This window comes from Ochotona curzoniae, unplaced genomic scaffold, assembly GCF_017591425.1.
Source record: "Ochotona curzoniae isolate NIBS_2020 unplaced genomic scaffold, NIBS_Ocur_1.0 contig_2210, whole genome shotgun sequence".
Taxonomy (NCBI): domain Eukaryota; kingdom Metazoa; phylum Chordata; class Mammalia; order Lagomorpha; family Ochotonidae; genus Ochotona; species Ochotona curzoniae.
In genome coordinates, this window is record NW_024465369.1 from 22,583,808 (window position 1) to 22,600,674 (window position 16,867).

Sequence of the window (16,867 nt, forward strand, 5' to 3'; positions counted from 1 at the left end):
ACTCACACCCATGTGTGAGACCCGGAAGAAACTCCAGGATCCTGGCTTTGGATTCGTTCAGCTCTGGCCATTGCAACCACTTGGGGAGTGAACAGTGGATGGAAGATTTTCCTCTCTGTCTCTCCTCCTTTCTGTATATCTGACTTTCCAATAAAAAAGAAGTCACTGGCCTTTCAGTGTAGGAAAGGGGCCCTGGAGTTTTAGGAGACTCCTTTTGCTGGGATGTGAGGAGTGAAAGAGAGCAACATCCTGTAAGAGGACCTGGGAGGGTTCAGAGCATTGGGCTGTTTGGTCCGGGTTGGATGGGTAGGTGAGTGGGAATCATTTCCTGTTTTTTTTTTTTTTAACATAGGAACCTGGGCCCTTGTAACAATATTGGGGTAACCTAGCTGGTGGATGGAGAGATTAGAAATGTGAAGGGGGAGTGAGCCGGCTAAGGAGCAGCCTGCTCCTTTCTGTCCCAGCACTCCCATCACTGGCACCATCTGGGCAGGATTTTGTCTGGTTTACACCTGTCCTTCCTGTTGCTGAGCACTCCTCTTCCCGTGTCCAGGCCCCAGGGTCCTGCATGCTGTGAATTCAGAGGCGGGTGTTGGGACAAACAAGGGACCCTGAGATGCTGGTTCGAAGCACGGCTCTCGTGTCTGGCAGGCTGCACCTCCCTGGCCATCTAGCCCCATGAGCTCCCTATCCACCCCTCTGTTTTCTTATATTCACATCCCTGGGATGGTAACACTCAGTGATTCAGAATTACACAGGTAAATAAGAAAGTACAGTCAGGTTTCTGCGTCAGGCATTGTGCAAAAGCTTGTTCTTGCAAGTTTTGGAACTTGAACAGACTTGTGCAGGCAGACCCCGGTCCCCCCAGACCAGAAAGGAAGGCCCATGTCTTGGGTGGGAGACACACAGGAGCCCAAGTATGCGACAACTTCTTGGAGAATTGTCTGCTTACTATAGGTGAGGGAAGAATAGGAACCTGTGCCTTTTCCTCCTTGCCTACGAGGCAGTCATGATGCTGAGTGTGTCTGTGATGAACGTGGTTGATGTTGCCACAGAACTGAGCTTACTGGGAGAGCGAGAGCGCCTTAGCTCATGGCTGGGAAGTGGCCTGATTAAGGTGATTCTGAGTGATCTGAATGAAAGTGAACTCGGATACTGGCCATGGGAAGGCTGCGCTGGGCCCGGGGCACTGGAGGGTACAACACAGCAGCTCCCTGGGGAAAGAGCAGAAGTGATGGGGATGTGTCAGGTTGGGGTCTGCAAATTGGAGTGTATTGGGTGTAATGACCCTGCTGGTGAGGCCTCTAGACCAAAACATTGGACAAAACACCCAGGGGTAGTGTGGCCTCAGGGCAGTGCTGTCCCCTGCAGAGTAGAAACAAACCTCACGGTCTCAGTTTGGTGTAGTTTCCTCATCTCTAACATGGTTTATATTTTTTTTTGACGTTTCTTAATTTTTATTTTTAATTATTATTATTATTTTTATTAATTACATTGCATTATGTGACACAGTTTCATAGGCTCTGGGATTCCCCCAACCCCTCCCTGTGCCCTTCCTCCATGGTGGATTCCTCCACCTTGTCTAACATGGTTTATGACAAACATGTTTATACATAGAACACCAAAATGTATGCTTTTAGAGTTGTTAACTTTTAATTAATATTTAACATACATTTCTATGAACACATTTCCTCTCTCCTTTTTCCACCTCTCTACCATCCTTCCCCCAATTTTTTATCTTTTGAAATAACATATCTTATATTTATATTATATTAAAAGATTAATACTTCACTAAATAATAAGCTTCACAAGTAAAAATAAAGATGTCAGTGGAATTGCAGACAATGACGTAAACAACGATTGAAAAGAAAAATGACCATTTTGCCCATGTATATAAATTATAAAGAAATCATGGATCGTTAAAGCTATAGTAGTAGGACCTGTCACCATAGCCTAGTTGCTAAAGTCCTTACCTTGCACGCACTGGGATCTCCTGTGGGCACTGGTTCTAATTCTGGCAGCCCCACACCCATCCAACTCCCTCCCTGCTTGTAGCCTGGAAAAGCTGTCAAGGACAGGCCAAGAGCTTGGGGCCCTGCACCCACATGGGAGACCCGGGAGAGGCTCCTGGCTCCTGGCTTTGGATGGGCTCAGCTCCAACTGTTGTGGCTGTTTGTGAGGTGAATCAACAGATGGAAGATCTTCTTCTTTGTCTCTCCTCCTCTCTGTATATCTGACTGCAATAAAAATAAATCTTTAAAAAAAGAACTGTAGTAGTATAATAGTTATAACCACTGTGTTGACAAAATTATGATGTACATCTGACTTTGCAATAAAAATAAAATCTTTTTTAAAAACTATAGTATAATAGTCATAACCACTGGTTTGACAAAATTATAACATGAAGTTTTACAAAACTATATTTACAGCAATATAACACAGAGACATTTCTTTTTTCTCTGTTTTTTTTAAATTTTAGCTCCCACATGTAACAAAGAACATGTGGTAGTTGTCTTTTTGCATCTGGCTTATTTTACTCAACATGATGTCCTTCAGTTGAATCTATTTTGCTGTAAATGGTAGAATTTTGGTTTTTGCTTAATAGCTGAATAATATTCCATTGGAATGAAGCACTATAATCCAAATCATGCCTGTGTTTAATCCAAATTTAGCAACTACTAGGATAACGATTTTTAAAATATATAAGCTTAACCATTTCATCTACAACCTCCTGATTTCCCACCTCAAAGCTGTCAGGTTGCTAGAAATTACGGTCATCCACATTGCACTGCCATTGGATTATACATGCCTGGTGTGTTTCCCTAGCAGACTGGCCCAGATGCAGGCCTGGAGTCTATGGGAAAGACAGCACGAGTCCTACAGGTACACAGGACCAGTGAGGCAGAGGGCATAAGTGGTTGGTGTCAGGCTAGTGTCTGCTGTGCCTGGCTGCAGCAAGCCCACTTGGGCACCTCCACTTTCTAACCCCTCAAGGTGGCCCCAGGACCTTGTGTTTCATCCAAGCCTGGAATCTTTGCTAGCTGATGGCATTCATTAGCCTGGTTGGTCTGTCTGTCTCTCCCTCTCTCCCTTTCCCCCATCCATCCCAAGTTAGAATCACAGAGAGAGAGGAGAAATAGATTTTCTGTATACTTTGTCCCCAGTGGCTGGAGGTGGACCAAATGTCAGGAGCTTCTTCCAGGTCTCCCACAAGGGTTGCAGGGACCCAAGCACTTGAGCTGTCTGCCACTGCTTTCCCAGGTACATTAGCAGGGAGCTGAATCAGAAGAGAAGCAGCCCTTATGGGATGCCAGCATTGCAGGTGAAGGCTTTTTCTGCTACCCCACCACATTAGCCCCTGCCCAGTTTTTCTTTCCTTCCCTTTGCAAGACCTTGTTGTTTGGCTCAGTCCAGTCCCAGTGGTAGCTGTCTTGATGGCCAAGCCCAGTAATGGTTCCGCTGCATCAGCCCACTCAGTTCAAGCCATTGAACAGAGGCTTGGGTTGTAGTCATGGCCATGACCTGCAGTTGCACACTTTCACCGTCCTCATCATTAGCTGGTGGCTTGCCCCTCCCAAGTGGCAGTGTGGAAACCCAGGAAGACTGTTTGGACTCCCCAAAGTATGACTAGACCAGAGGGACTGGGGTGAGGGTGGATGGGCAGTGAGCTGGGACCCTGAGTCATCCGACACTGTGCTGCTTTCTCATCCTAGGAATGGACACGCTCTCCTGGCGTTCATGTTCTCACGACAGGAGAGCAAGCTGAACCGCCAGCAGACCATGGAGCTCGGCCACCACATCCTAAAAGCACACATCTTCAAGGTGAGAGGCAATGCCACTGGTATCTTGTGACCCTCGTGTTGAAGTTTTGGTTTAAAATTCCAGACAGCTTCAGCTGTCGGCTCAGGAGTTCTCCAATCCCCCACCTCAACCCCCACCCCAAAAAGTGACCCTTGTTCTCACGGTCACTGCCTCCTTGCACGAGTTCCGAGTTTCTCAGTCAAGCCCAGCCCTGCGTGCTGTGGCTAACTTATGGTCAACCCTCCTGTTTGCGTTCATCTGAAGGCACCACTCTGTTGCCTTTGCTGCGTGGGTTCTTTCCCTGCTGGCCTTCCTCATTCTGCTTGTCTGCCTAGATAGTCGTGTATGGCTTTGAGCTCTGTCCCCATGCGGGATGTCAAGATTTCCTTATACAGAGTATTTGTGCTTGCTTCCTGTTTGTGAAGCCATTACTGGACCCACTCATTCATTAGGTATTACACATGACACTCCTCGTCTGCTTCTGTGAACAGAAGCCTCCTTGGCCAGCATCTCTGTCCCCAGGCATACAGTGCAGGTAGCCCTCGATTTCAGGCATTCTGCACTTGTCCATCCTTCCTGCTCTGTCACTGACACTGCAGGTGGGAGAGACCTCAGCAGATCTGTCTCTGATTGTTTCCAGGGTCTCAGCAAGAAGACGGGCATCTCCTCGAGCCATCTGCAAGCCCTGTGGATTGGTTACAGCACTGAGGGGCTGTCTGCTGCACTTGCTTCTCTCAGGAATCTCTATACTCCCAATGTTAAGGTGAGCAAGGCAGCACAGGGCAGAGACCACCCTGGCACGGTGCCCTTCCAGATGGCCTCCTCCCCTGCTCTTGGTGATGGTGAGATGGGTGGACAGTGGAGTTAGCCATTGCACGCTCTCCTGGGTGCTGCACTTTTTCTCTGGTGGGCAGGGTGTGACAGTCAGGGCAGCCATGGGAGGACCCGGTGGCTGTTTCAGATGGAGACAATCGGGAGGCATTTCACAAAGGAGAGTAAAGGGCACAGAGATGGCTGGAAAGGGGTTTGCAGAATGCCCAGGGTTCCCAATGCTGGCCGCCTCGTTCTGGCCCTGAGAAGCTGGGTGCCCTAGGCAGGAGGTGATTCATGGGACACACTCACTCATGATAGGTTTCACATACGTGAGTTTTCCACCACACAGAGGGGGTATTAGGTTGCCCGCTGTCAAGCCAGGACTTTGTCTGCTCCTTGGCTAGAGAAGTATTCTCAGCTTTTTATTTTCTTTCAAAGGAATAAATGTTTTGTTTTGAGAATTTCAGAGAAGGGGAGAGAGATCTTCATCTGTTGTTAACTCCCCAAATGGTCACAATGGCTGGGGATGGGCCAGGTGGAAGCCAGGAGTTTCATCTGGGTCTTCCACATGCATACAGATCCCCACGTACTTGGGCCATCCTCCGCTGGTTTCCCAGGCCATTAGCAGGAAGCTGAATTGCAGGTGGAACAGTCATGACACAAACCACTGCCCATGCGGGAGAACAGTGTCGCTGGTGGCAGCTTTACCTGCTTTACCACAATGTTGGCCCCTCCGCTTGGCTTTTATTTCCTTCCTCATGTGATGCAATCTGGGGACCAGAAATCCACAGGGGACACAAACAATGCTGGGGTCCAGGCCTTTCAGGCTTAGACCCTGCCGAGAGTAACCTCGCTGCCCATGGAGACTCTGCAGTGCTTTCAGGGCTTGGCCCTCTCCACACGGCTACTTGTCAGCCCTCATTCATGCTGCAGGCTGGTGGCTGGAGCGCCTGTGCCCCGTGAGCCCACCCTGCAGGGGTTCCGGGATGGATGGGCTCCAGAGCACGCATGCCCAGCTCGGAGTGAGCTCTGTTACGGTCAGTGTGGAAACGAGGGATTGCTTCTATAGACTCAGAGCTCATATAGAGAAAGACTTATGTTAAGTATTTTTTCCAATTAGATTTTATTAAAATTAGTTAAAATTACTTTCATAATAACACTGTTTAATCTTTTAGCTAAAGCAGATTGAAGCGGTTCAGAATGTTGGTGGAAAGATGTGTCACAGAACACTATGCATGGATTTTTTTTTTTCAAAGTTGTTATTCCAAGAGGCCAGTCTCTTTGCACGTTGTAGTTTGAATTACCCCCTTTCAATGCGAGCATCCTTTTGGTGTACCAGTTTGAGTTTCAGCTGGCTCTGTTTCTTATCCAGTTCCTTGCTAATGGGAAGGAGGAGAGGATGACACAAGTACTTGGGACCCTGTTGGAAGATGTGTGTGTGTGTGTGTGTGTGTGTGTGTGTGTGTGTGTGTGTGTGTGTGTGTGTGGTCTTTCCCTGTCATTCATGTCTTTTAAAGAAGTAAATATGTATTTTAAAAGCATGAAAATAAATTTACCTTTTAATTCCTTTTTCTATGAATTTTAAGGTGCGCTTGTTTTTTTTTCCTCTCCATAATAAAATTGTGAAGTAATGACAAGAAAGGAAAAAGAAATACGGCAGCATCTCTTTTGTTTAAAAGTATCTCTTTTGTTGAAATTATTTATTGGCACAGCATATTAAACCACTGCCTATATTATTGGCATTACATGTGGGTGCTGGTCTGAGTCCCGGCAGTCCCACTTCCAACTCAGATTCCTACGAAGGCCAGTGGGAAAGCAGTAGAAGATGACCAAATCCTTGATTCCCCACACTCACATGGTTGTTGTGGCCATCTGGGTGAGTGAGCCAGCAGATGGAAGAGCACCCTTACCCCTCCACCATCTGCTGTGTAACTCTTACAAATATAAAAAAAAAATTATTAAGGAATCCAGGAGCTTCGTTCAAGTCTCCTAAGTGGGAGCAGGGGCCCAAGCACTTGGTCCATCTGCTGCTACTTTCCCCAGACGATCAATAGGGAGCTGGTTGTGGAAATGGAGTAGCCAGGGCACAGACAAGCACCCAGAAGTTCGGTCAGCATTGCAGGTAGTGGCTTTCTTCTCAAGGCGGTGAGGCTGGCTCCTATAAGTTATTTTAATGTAGATAAAAATAAATGAGAAGTATCATCTGTCTTCCTCTGTGGAATATGAGAGCTTTTTTTATTTTAAAAGAATTTATTTATTTGAAAGGTAGAGTTAGTGAGAGACGGAGATTCTCCACTCTCTGCTTCACTCCCCAAATAGCCACAATAGCCGGGCTATGCCAGGCCAAAATCAGAATCCAGATGCTGCCTCCAGCTCACCCGCATGCATGCAGGGACTGCAGCACTCAGGCCATGTCCTGCGTCCTCAGGTGCGTTAGCAGGGAGCTGCATGGGAAGTGCAGCAGCCAAGACAAGAACCAGTGCTCACATAGGATGCTGGCATCGCAGGCAGAGTCTAGAATACAGGTTTAAGAGAGCAAATGAAAAGTTACAGTAGAATATTGAAGTGACCATGGCTGTCCTGGGATTATAAACTTTTCTCCTCATGGTTGCAGTTTTAAGAGTTAATCGTGGGCCTGGTGGCGTGGCCTAGCGGCTTAAGACATTGCCCTGAACGCGCTGGGATTCCATATGGGCGCCGGTTCTAACCCTGGCAGCTCCACTTCCCATCCAGCTCCCTGCTTGTGGCCTGGGAAACCAGTCAGAATGGCCCAATGCCTTGGGACCTTGCACCCACGTGGGATACCTGGAGGAAGTTCCTAGCTCCTGGGTTTGGATCGGCACAGCACCGGCCGTTGCACTCACTTGGGGAGTGAATCACAGGGCGGAACATCTTCCTCTCTGCCTCTCCTCCTCTCTGTATATCTGACTTTCCAATAAAAATAGAATAAATCCTTAAAAAAAAAAAAGAGTTAATCATTTCTTCTTTGATTTCCTGACTCTGCAGTCACCTGTGTGCACAATGCTGCAAATTATGTGGTTGTAGAATCTTAAAGCTTTGTTATCTTTGTTTCTTTTATATTTCAAAGGAGGAAAAGGTTTCCACAGAATCTTAAACAAATTATAGTAATTTAAAATTGTATGTATAATCAAGGAACTTTTTTTAGAGTTTTAAATGTTGTCATACAGGAATGAATGTCATTGTGCACAATAATTGCAGTTTGCCACTTTGGTAAATTAAAGTGACTTGCTCTGTGTGATTGCTGGTGGACGGGTTTTAATTTCAGTGACATGCTAGTTGTCAGTGACGTGGCCCCCACTGCCAAGCCAGGGTCATGCCAGCCCAGCTTGAATCTGGCTGTCCCCTGGCCTGCCTACTGCCAACCACTCCAGTCGCCGATGCAGCTAGCTGGTTTTGAGCACATTGCTTCAAGGGACTGATGGCTGCCCACAGGGGGAATTCCAGTTGGGATTCTCGACTCAGGCCTGAACATGGGCCTGATTTTGCATGGCTGGTGGCAGAGAGGTGGAGATCTAGCCATACTCCTGTCACAACTAGGAAGTGTACATTTTGCAGTGGCCATGCAGATGGGAGCCTCCAGTGCACTCCATGAGAAAACCCTGTGTCTTGCCTGGCAGCACGTCCTTGGTCCCTTGCGATGGCATGGCTGTGCCTGCCCCAGCTAGCCCCCTTCCTTGTTTGCATGCCTTTATGAAACTCATACTCGTGCAACTAATACTGCCACTTGTGAGCAGCCTCCAAGGAGAGCATTTGTGATGTTGATGGGAAAGTTTGCATGCAGTTGGTAAAACCAGACAGAAGGGGCCTTTCTGTGCCATTGGCCCATTCGGTGAGAGTGGGCTCCAAGCTCCGTGCTCAGCAGCTCTGCCTCACTCGCTCTGAAACCCGCCTTCCTCCACTGTACAGTGAACACTTGCAGATCAAGATGGAGGGGTCATTGGCCTCTGTGAGATACTGAAACTCCTGAGCGGGGTCAGTTGGCTTCTGTCGTGTGGTGTGGGCAGTTGTGTGTGTCGTTGCGTTGCCTTAGGGAGCTCCTGGGACTCTCAGGCATGCCTGTTGTCTGGAACTGCTTGGCTGGCTCCCTATGACTCAGGTCTGCCTTCCATTCCGCAGGAGACTCCTTCCTGCCCCCCACTGGGAGCAGCTTTAGGAGGGCATGCAGGCGATGGGGCCAGGAGACAGCACTTCTGGGGACTTCCCACCTGTGCCTTCCATGAGTTCGAGACCTGGGCCTTGTCCCTGTAGAAGCTTCTACAAGAGTAATTATAAAAATAGCAGTATAAAAATTTAGTGTTTACAGAATGCTGAGTGCTGTGCTAAATGCTTTATTTTTATTTTTTGAAGGGCAGAGGTTTTTTTCTTCTACAAAGTATTTCTTTTTAATTACTGTTTTTCATGATATAATTCCAGAGGCTAAGGAAGTTCCCCTTCCACCTTCCTCATTTGCCCTCCAACCCACTGTTTTCCCCATTATTACAACAGTATCGTCCTTCTGCAGCAGTCACAAGGCCATCGTTTTTCTGATTAAGTGTATCATGATGTTGTAGGCATAGACAGTGGTAGAGTCCAGCATCCTATTGTCAAGATATAGGTAACAGTTTCCTTAGGAGTCCTTCTTTCACTCAGGAGATGGGTACTGCACTGTATCTTCCCTTCTCGGTATGATAGTCTCCTTTGTACAGTTCCTCTAGATGAATATACATGTGCACATTTACCTATGTATCTATTGATCTTGTATTTTGCATGAAGGTTACCTTATATCAGAGATCATGATATTTGTCCTTTGGGGATTGGCTTATTTCACTGATCATAATGTTCTCTTGTTGGGACCATTTTGTGCAAATGATAAAATTTCATTCTTTTTAATGGCTTTGTAGTATCCTGTACAGAAGATGTACCACAGTTTCTTTAGCAGAGCGTTTTTACAAAGATCCACGCTTGTTCACTCCCTAATGGTTGCAACAGCTAGAGTTGAGCTGTTAGAAACTGGGAGCCAAGAGGTTCCTCTGTGCCTCCCGAACAATGGAAGACCATAAGCAGGGAGCTGGATCAGAAGTGGAGCAGCAGGGACATGAAGCAGTACCCACGTGGGATACCAGCGCCACAGGATATAGGATTAGCTTGCTGTACTACTGCACTGGCCCATGCTAAATGCTTTATGGATATGCTTATGTGCATGTGGGATTTTTAGAAAGTTACTAGGGGCTGGCATTCTGGTGTACCATTTTAGGCATCTCTGCCTATGACACTAGTTTGGTACATTCAGTTTGGGCATAGGGGCTAGTCCTAGCTTCTCTACTTCTGATCCAGATCCCTGCTAGTGACCTAGGAAAGCTCTGGAGAATGGCCAAGGTGCTTGACACCCATGTGGGAGACCCAGAGGAGGATCCTGGCTCTTGGCTTAGGCCTGAAGGAGCCCTGGCAGTTGTGGCTGTTTCCTCTCTTAACAGTTTCCTTAGGAGTCCTTTCAATAAATAAAAAAATTAATCTTTTTCTAAATCCATAAAATGTCTATCAGGAAAAAATGCATGCAGTTTTAAAGCTTTTTTAGACCAAAGCAAGCTTATCTTTTAACTCCATTTCTCACAAACTTTTGGTATGCACATGTCTTTAGGTATACACATTTTTTGCATTTTTATTTTTAATCTTTACAACTCCCCAGTGTGGTGAAATTTGTCATTTTTAGATGAAGACACTGAGATTAAAGTCATTTGATGGCTCTCCCTAAATCTTGTGGTTAGAAGGGTTCCTGGATCAGCAGATCCGTGCCATGTCTTGAGGTGCATTTGTCACCTGCTGTGTTGACAAGCCTGACTGCCAGCTAGAATCACTAGGGAGCTCTAGACACTGGGGTCCAAGCATTGGGAAGTTCTAACTCACAGGTGGTTTTGGTATGTGGCCAAGCTAAGAATCATGGGTTGAGAGAGGAGCCACAGACTGATGTCAGCATCAGAGGTAAAAGTGCTGCATCCACGCACTGGCAAAGGGGACGTTCTCCAAAGCAGGTGTAGTGAGAATTGATGATGTGTCTTTCAGAAAGCTCTACCCAGAAGTACATACCTTCCCACTCAGCTCTTGTAAGCTGTTCCCCAGGGTACCAATAGTACAGCCACCAACACTGCTTTATGTTGGGTAGCATGGGGCAGCCTGCCGCCCTTTTTAGGGGGCAAAACCCAAAGCATAAAGAGGTTGAGTAATTTTCTGAAAAATAACACCGTGAATAAGAAACTGGCCCAGAATACAGACCTCTTTATTCATCATCTTTTCTTTATCTACTCATGGATCTCAGGATGCAATGGGGTTGATGGGGAGGAGAGAGGGACAAAGTCATCCAGGGAATTTACAGGCTCTTCTAGCCAGTACAGGTATGTGTGTCCCAGTATGTCTTCCATATTGTTCCCACGGAGAGCTGCTTTGCGGGGCCTCATACAGTCCCCAAGTATTTCTTCAGCATAATCTCTTCTTTCCATACTGAGAATAATAGCTTTCAGTTAGCACTTGCAATTTCACAGTATCTTTGAGTTATGTTTTGCCTGGTGGTAGTTTTGAGAACAATCCTGTGGAAATTTATAGAGCAGGTTTGGTAGGGATAACCTAGGCTGCTGGCCCAAGTTCTAAGTGCAATGTCAGCTTTGGGCCCTGGAGACCTTTTAGATGGCTCATCCCTCCATGTGTTTCTGCCTTCCCATCACATGTGCTGGTTGATAGCAGAAGGCTGGGTAGGTATGGACCTGGGTCAGGCAATGGGGTAAACTACTGGGCAGGTAGTTGGCTGGCTGGTTGACCAAGCGGGACCTACTTGTCACTCATGCACAGCTTGTTCTCCACTTATGCATGAAGGACCTGAGCTTATGCTTCATTGCTGTCTACAGATGGGACTTGGTTTTCCCATTGATCTCTGAACTTGTGCATTTTAGGACCAGTGTTGGAGGGGACGTGTGCAGAGGGGCAGGCATGGTGGGGGATATGTTACGGAGGAAGGGTTGTGTCTGCAGTCTAGGCATTGCAACAGAGGCAGTGGCTTGCTTGGTGCTGTCCAGGACAAGTGTGGAAGTCAGGGTGGCTACAGTGGGAGAAACAAGGGGAGGAAGAGGAGGTCAGAGAAGGAACTGAGCCAGGATCATGAGGAGCTTGAGCGTCTGTGGGCAAAAAGACCTCTAATGATTTTATACTCTGGGTTCCAGCCCGTCTACCTTATGTATGTGCAGTTTCTTTTCCTGGTAGTGTTACTGTCCCACACCTGCCAGCTTTTAAATATTCCGTTAGCTCCTGTTATAGACACACACAGAGGTACTTCAAAAAGTTCACGGGGGGCCTGATAGTGTAGTGGTTAAAGTCCTCGCCTTCACGTGCTGGGATCCCATATGGGCACTGGTTCTAATTCCAGCAGCTCTACTTCCAGCTCCATGCTTGTGGCCTGGGAGAGCAGTTGAGGACAGCCCAAATCCTTGAGACCCTGCACCTGTGTGGGAGACCCGGAATAAGCTCCTGGCTTCAGATCGGCCATTGTGGCCGCTTGAGGAGTGAACCATCAGGCAAAAGATCTTCCTCTCTCTCTCTATTCTCTGTATATCTGTCATTCCAGTAAAAATAAATCTTTTTTTAAAAAGTTCATGGAAAATGGAAGCTAAATATGAGTATTTTAGTGCAGTTTTTAAAGTGCATGCTCTTTTTTTGTAATATGCCTTTCCCATGAACTTTTTGAAGATCTCGGGTATGCGTGGATTTCAGAAACTTTTGTATCAAGGTAAAATTATTGTTCCTTCCCACTCCAAAGCCTTTTCTCATGAGGTATATCCTGCATGCTCTATACCTTGTCTTTGTGAGTTTCTGTGGGTGCCTTATCCCGTGGACTGCCTCTGCGACCCTGCTGATTTGGCAGGGAGGGATTGGTGCAGGTGAGGACTGTGGTGGGAGGTGTTGAAGCTGTATGCAGAGGGCATGACAGCTGCACTACCGGAGACTGTCTTTTTCTGGTCATCTGAGACTCAGAGGAGATGCTATTACGTGCCATACCTGTGTGTGTCGAGTGGTTGTGCTGTAAGATCTGTGTGTGAAAGCTTTTGCCCTGTGGCTGGGTGTGGGGAGTCCCACGGTGGTGGTAGGGTGATTTTTCCACAGCTAGACTGCTGGCTGTCCAGGGCCTGTGCCTGTGCCCACATGTTCTGTTTGTTCCTATGGGCATGAATCGTCAAAAAGGAACATAAGTATGTGTACTTGTAGCCTTACCTCACTGATAATTAATCCTGTAGTTACAACTTTTCCAGAAGAAGGGATTTTTCATTCTTATTTAGGCTAATCAGCAGTGTCCTGGAAGTGTTGTTCCCACAAACCAAGAACATCAGCGTCATCTTGGGACCTCTTAGAAACCTGGAGTCAGGAATTGGGGTGGGAGCAGAATGTGTGCGTGTCATAATTTCTTTTTTTTAAGATTTGTTTTTATTATTTTTTTTTATTGGAAAGGCGGATATACAGAGAGGAGAGACAGAGAGGAAGATCTTCCGTCCGATGATTCACTCCCCAAGTGAGCGCAATGGCTGATGCTATGCTGATCCGAAGCCAGGAGCCTCTTCCGGGTCTCCCACACGGGTGCAGGGTCCCAAAGTGCGGGTGCAGGGTCCCAAAGCTTTGGGCCGTCCTCGACTGCTTTCCCAGGCCACAGGCAGGGAGCTGGAAGGGAAGCGGGGCTGCCGGGATCAGAACCGGCGCCCACATGGGATCCCGGGCGTGCAAGGCGAGGACCTTAACCACTTGCGCCACCATAATTTGCGCCACCATAACGTGCCGGGCCCCATAATTTCTTTTAATAGTGATGGGAAACGCATGATGCAAAATGTACCCACGTCCACTGTTTTTGGAAGCACAGCTCAGACATGCTGTGCAGGGAATCACCACAACTCTGCGTCTTGCAAAACCAAGATCCATAGCGACCCTTGTCTTCCCATCTGTGCAGGCCCTGCAAACCAGCACTCTGCCCTCTGTCCCTATGAGAGTGACCCCTCCTGGGACCCCAGGAGTGGTAGCACAGGTTGTCTACCCTTATGTCAGTTAGCATGTCACCTTCCAGGTTCGTCCATGCTGTGGCTAAAGAGTACTCCAATGAGTGTGTCCACATCCATCCATCCCTCTGAACATTAGGTTGGTTGCTCCCCTGCTGTACCTGTTGGGAATAACACTGCAGTGGGTAAGAGTGCAGGTGCATCTCCAAGATCATGTTTCTAGTTCCTTTGGATGTGTGCCCAGATGTGGGATTGCTGCATCACCCAGCAGCCCTGTTTCGGATTCTCTGGAGGAATGCCAGTGCTGCACATCCCTGCAGCTGGGGATGTACACTGACCATGTTGCCACGTGTCACGGGCCAGGCTCGGTGCCTCCAAAGACCCTGTGTACAGCTGCTGAAGCAGATGGCTGAGGGTGCTGCCCACCATTTCTTACCAGCGTGGGTGAGACTGACAGTTCCATGGGACATTGACCTTGTTGGGGGTATTATCCAACAGGTGAGCCGTCTGCTGATTTTGGGAGGGGCCAACGTGAACTACAGGACCGAAGTGTTGAACAATGCCCCCATCCTGTGTGTCCAGTCTCACCTCGGCCACGAGGAGGTAGTCACTCTGCTCCTGGAGTTCGGCGCCTGCCTGGATGGAATGTCCGAGAATGGCATGACTGCCCTGTGCTACGCGGCAGCTGCTGGCCACATGAAGCTCGTGTGCCTGCTGACCAAGAAGGGGGCGAGGGTGAGTAGCAGCCCCCGCCTGAGGAGAGCTGGGGGATGTGGCCAGGCCATGGGCTTAGGAGTGAAAATACCATCCTAGGGTGGCTGAAAGTGTTGCCTTCTGGGCTAGTCTCCCATCCCTTTTGTCTCTGTTGTGGAACCACAATGAATGGAGACACTATAGGGTACACAGGAAAAAAGGGGGGTTGTGGCACATCCCAGGAAGACTGTGACCACCTGCCCCATGACCAGGGCTGTCCTTTAAAAAGCCTGCCAGCCTTGACCCCAGAACTTACTGCAGGATTGATATTACAGGACACCATGACTTGTTGAAAAGGTTTCAGATGTGTGTTGTTTTTTTCTCTCTCTCCTTACCCGCTTGCATCTCATGTCCTTTCAACAACAGCAAAGTTTACGACCCGGGTCTGGGAAGCCATGTGCTTGAACTACGGTTGCTGCACTGCTCAGTGCCTTGCTCGGCCGAGGCTCCAGGTCTCAGGCTGCTTGTCTGTAACGTTGGACAAGTAGCATCCACCATAAGGCTTTGTGTGAGCATCAAGTCAGTTGTCAACTATAATGTGAAATGACTGCATATGATCAAACAAGTTCCTCTAGAACCGTCAGTGTTAATCCATTAAACAAGAAAGATGTTGATCTCACAGTAAACTCTCATTAGGTTTACCATTAGCATTTCATGGGTAAATGTTCCTTTTGAATAACAATTGAGATAAACTGTTGAGGATTGTCTTTTGCCTTTTTAATTAATTGCAATATATAAAGCTTAACTACAATAGCAAAATAGGCTTATAGCAGCTTTTGAACCTTTAAGTTCCTGGTGGTTTTTTTTTTTGTTTTTTCATAATTCCATCATTTGAAACACTTGGACTTGAGCTCATGAAAGAAGGCAGGCATCAGTGCCACAGGTCACCACGCCCGCATTCCCAGGGCCACCTGTCCGTGAGCTTTCAGGGGCCTTTCATGGCAGTGGGTAGTTCTTGCCAAGCCTCCAGGTGAGGTGAGGGTGAGAGCCACCAAAATGTGTGAGCAAGACGAGGCTAGGCCCTGTGGCTGGGGACTGGTGGCTGCCTACAGCCATGCGCATGCCCTCACCCTTTCTAGCTGGTTGGCCTCCCCCTGGACTACATGCCAGCAGGTCCCAGGTCATCTGCCTGAAGGAGGCTTCCGTCCCCGGCCAGGTGTACTTGACCTCCTTCCTGGGTCGGAGCTGTCTTCTGGATCCCTTCCTTTCACTGCTCAGTGGCAGAGGGCTGCTGTTTCCCTCCAGACTGTGGCTTATCCTGGCTGATTGAGGGTGCTTGGCCCAAGCACCCAGGATTGGAAGGAAGGCTCTGGCTGAGCTTTTGGTCTGCAGCCTCAGCCTGTGTTCACAAGGACCTGCTGCCTGTGCAGTTGGTTGGAGCAGCATGGCAGTAAGGACAGTGTCCCATGAGCCTAGGTCCCACACAGGGAATGCAAGCCTGGAATGCCGCACTCGTTACCATGGAGGAAACCAGACTGAGGTATAGGGGTTGCAACCTGGATGTGTGGCCTCCTCATGTTCTCAAAGGGCAAGTGATGTTTACCTGTGCCCTTTCCCTACTGCTGTCCCCAGGTGGACCACTTGGATAAGAAAGGCCAGTGTGCACTAGTCCACAGTGCGCTGCGAGGCCACAGCGATATCCTCCGCTTCCTGCTGACCTGTGAGTGGTCGGCAGGGCCACCCCAGCCAGGGGCACTGAGGAAGAGCCAAGCCCTGCAGCAGGCCCTGACTGCAGCCGCCAGCATGGGCCACAGCTCGGTGAGTGGGGAACATGGATCTCCTTCTGGGACAGTGAGACACTGTCCCTTGGTTCATTGCTCTGTGGAAGTTGTTGCCTTCCAGGTGGTGAGCCTGTGACCCACTGACAGAAGAAAGTAATGATTTTGAGGACCAGCCATTGGCTTGGATCTCACGTGTAGATCTACTGCTGACCTTGCCTCCTGACTGGGAGTGAACGCCAAGGGAGAACCCTGGCCTTTGCTGGGGCCTGGCAGGCGTCCTTTCCGTGCAGCCCTGCTGGTCCCGCAGCGTAGCCTGGCACCTTTGTTCTCTTGCCTCTCCCGCCTGCTTCTCTTCCCCTGGTCTTTTCCCTCTAGCCCTGCCAGTTTAACGTTTCTCCCCCTTAGCTTCATTCGTTTGTCCTTGGGACCTTTTAAAAATAATCGCATGGAATCTTCATTCTAAAATTATTCCTGAGTATTTGAAGAATTTAGTTTTAAAAATAGGATTTGAATGTTTTGATAGCGTGTAAGAATGCTGGCCATTTGTACTCCACACTGGGCGGGGGGTATCCAGGCAGTTAATTAGTCAAGGCAGCTATTTCTGGGAGGTGTTGGCATTCCTCAGTTTGAGGTTTATTTGCCAACCTGTGTGTGTGAACTGAATCCGTGAATTCAAGAACATTTTACTCTCTCTTCCATATACTTCTCACTCCCTATTATAGTAAGCAATTAGAGATGCCAGTATTTGGTAAGATT

The 16,867-nt window shown here is 48.1% G+C and overlaps 1 protein-coding gene across 1 annotated transcript in view; it reads left to right on the plus strand.

Annotated features, from left to right (window-relative positions):
* Positions 1-16,867, plus strand: part of TANC1 (tetratricopeptide repeat, ankyrin repeat and coiled-coil containing 1) — a 243,763-nt gene that overhangs the window by 202,533 nt on the left and 24,363 nt on the right. The window contains exons 14-17 of the mRNA XM_040971995.1: positions 3,714-3,822; positions 4,442-4,564; positions 14,136-14,372; positions 15,963-16,148. Of these exons, the coding sequence (XP_040827929.1) occupies positions 3,714-3,822; positions 4,442-4,564; positions 14,136-14,372; positions 15,963-16,148 (655 nt within the window). The remainder of the gene's footprint in view (positions 1-3,713; positions 3,823-4,441; positions 4,565-14,135; positions 14,373-15,962; positions 16,149-16,867) is intronic.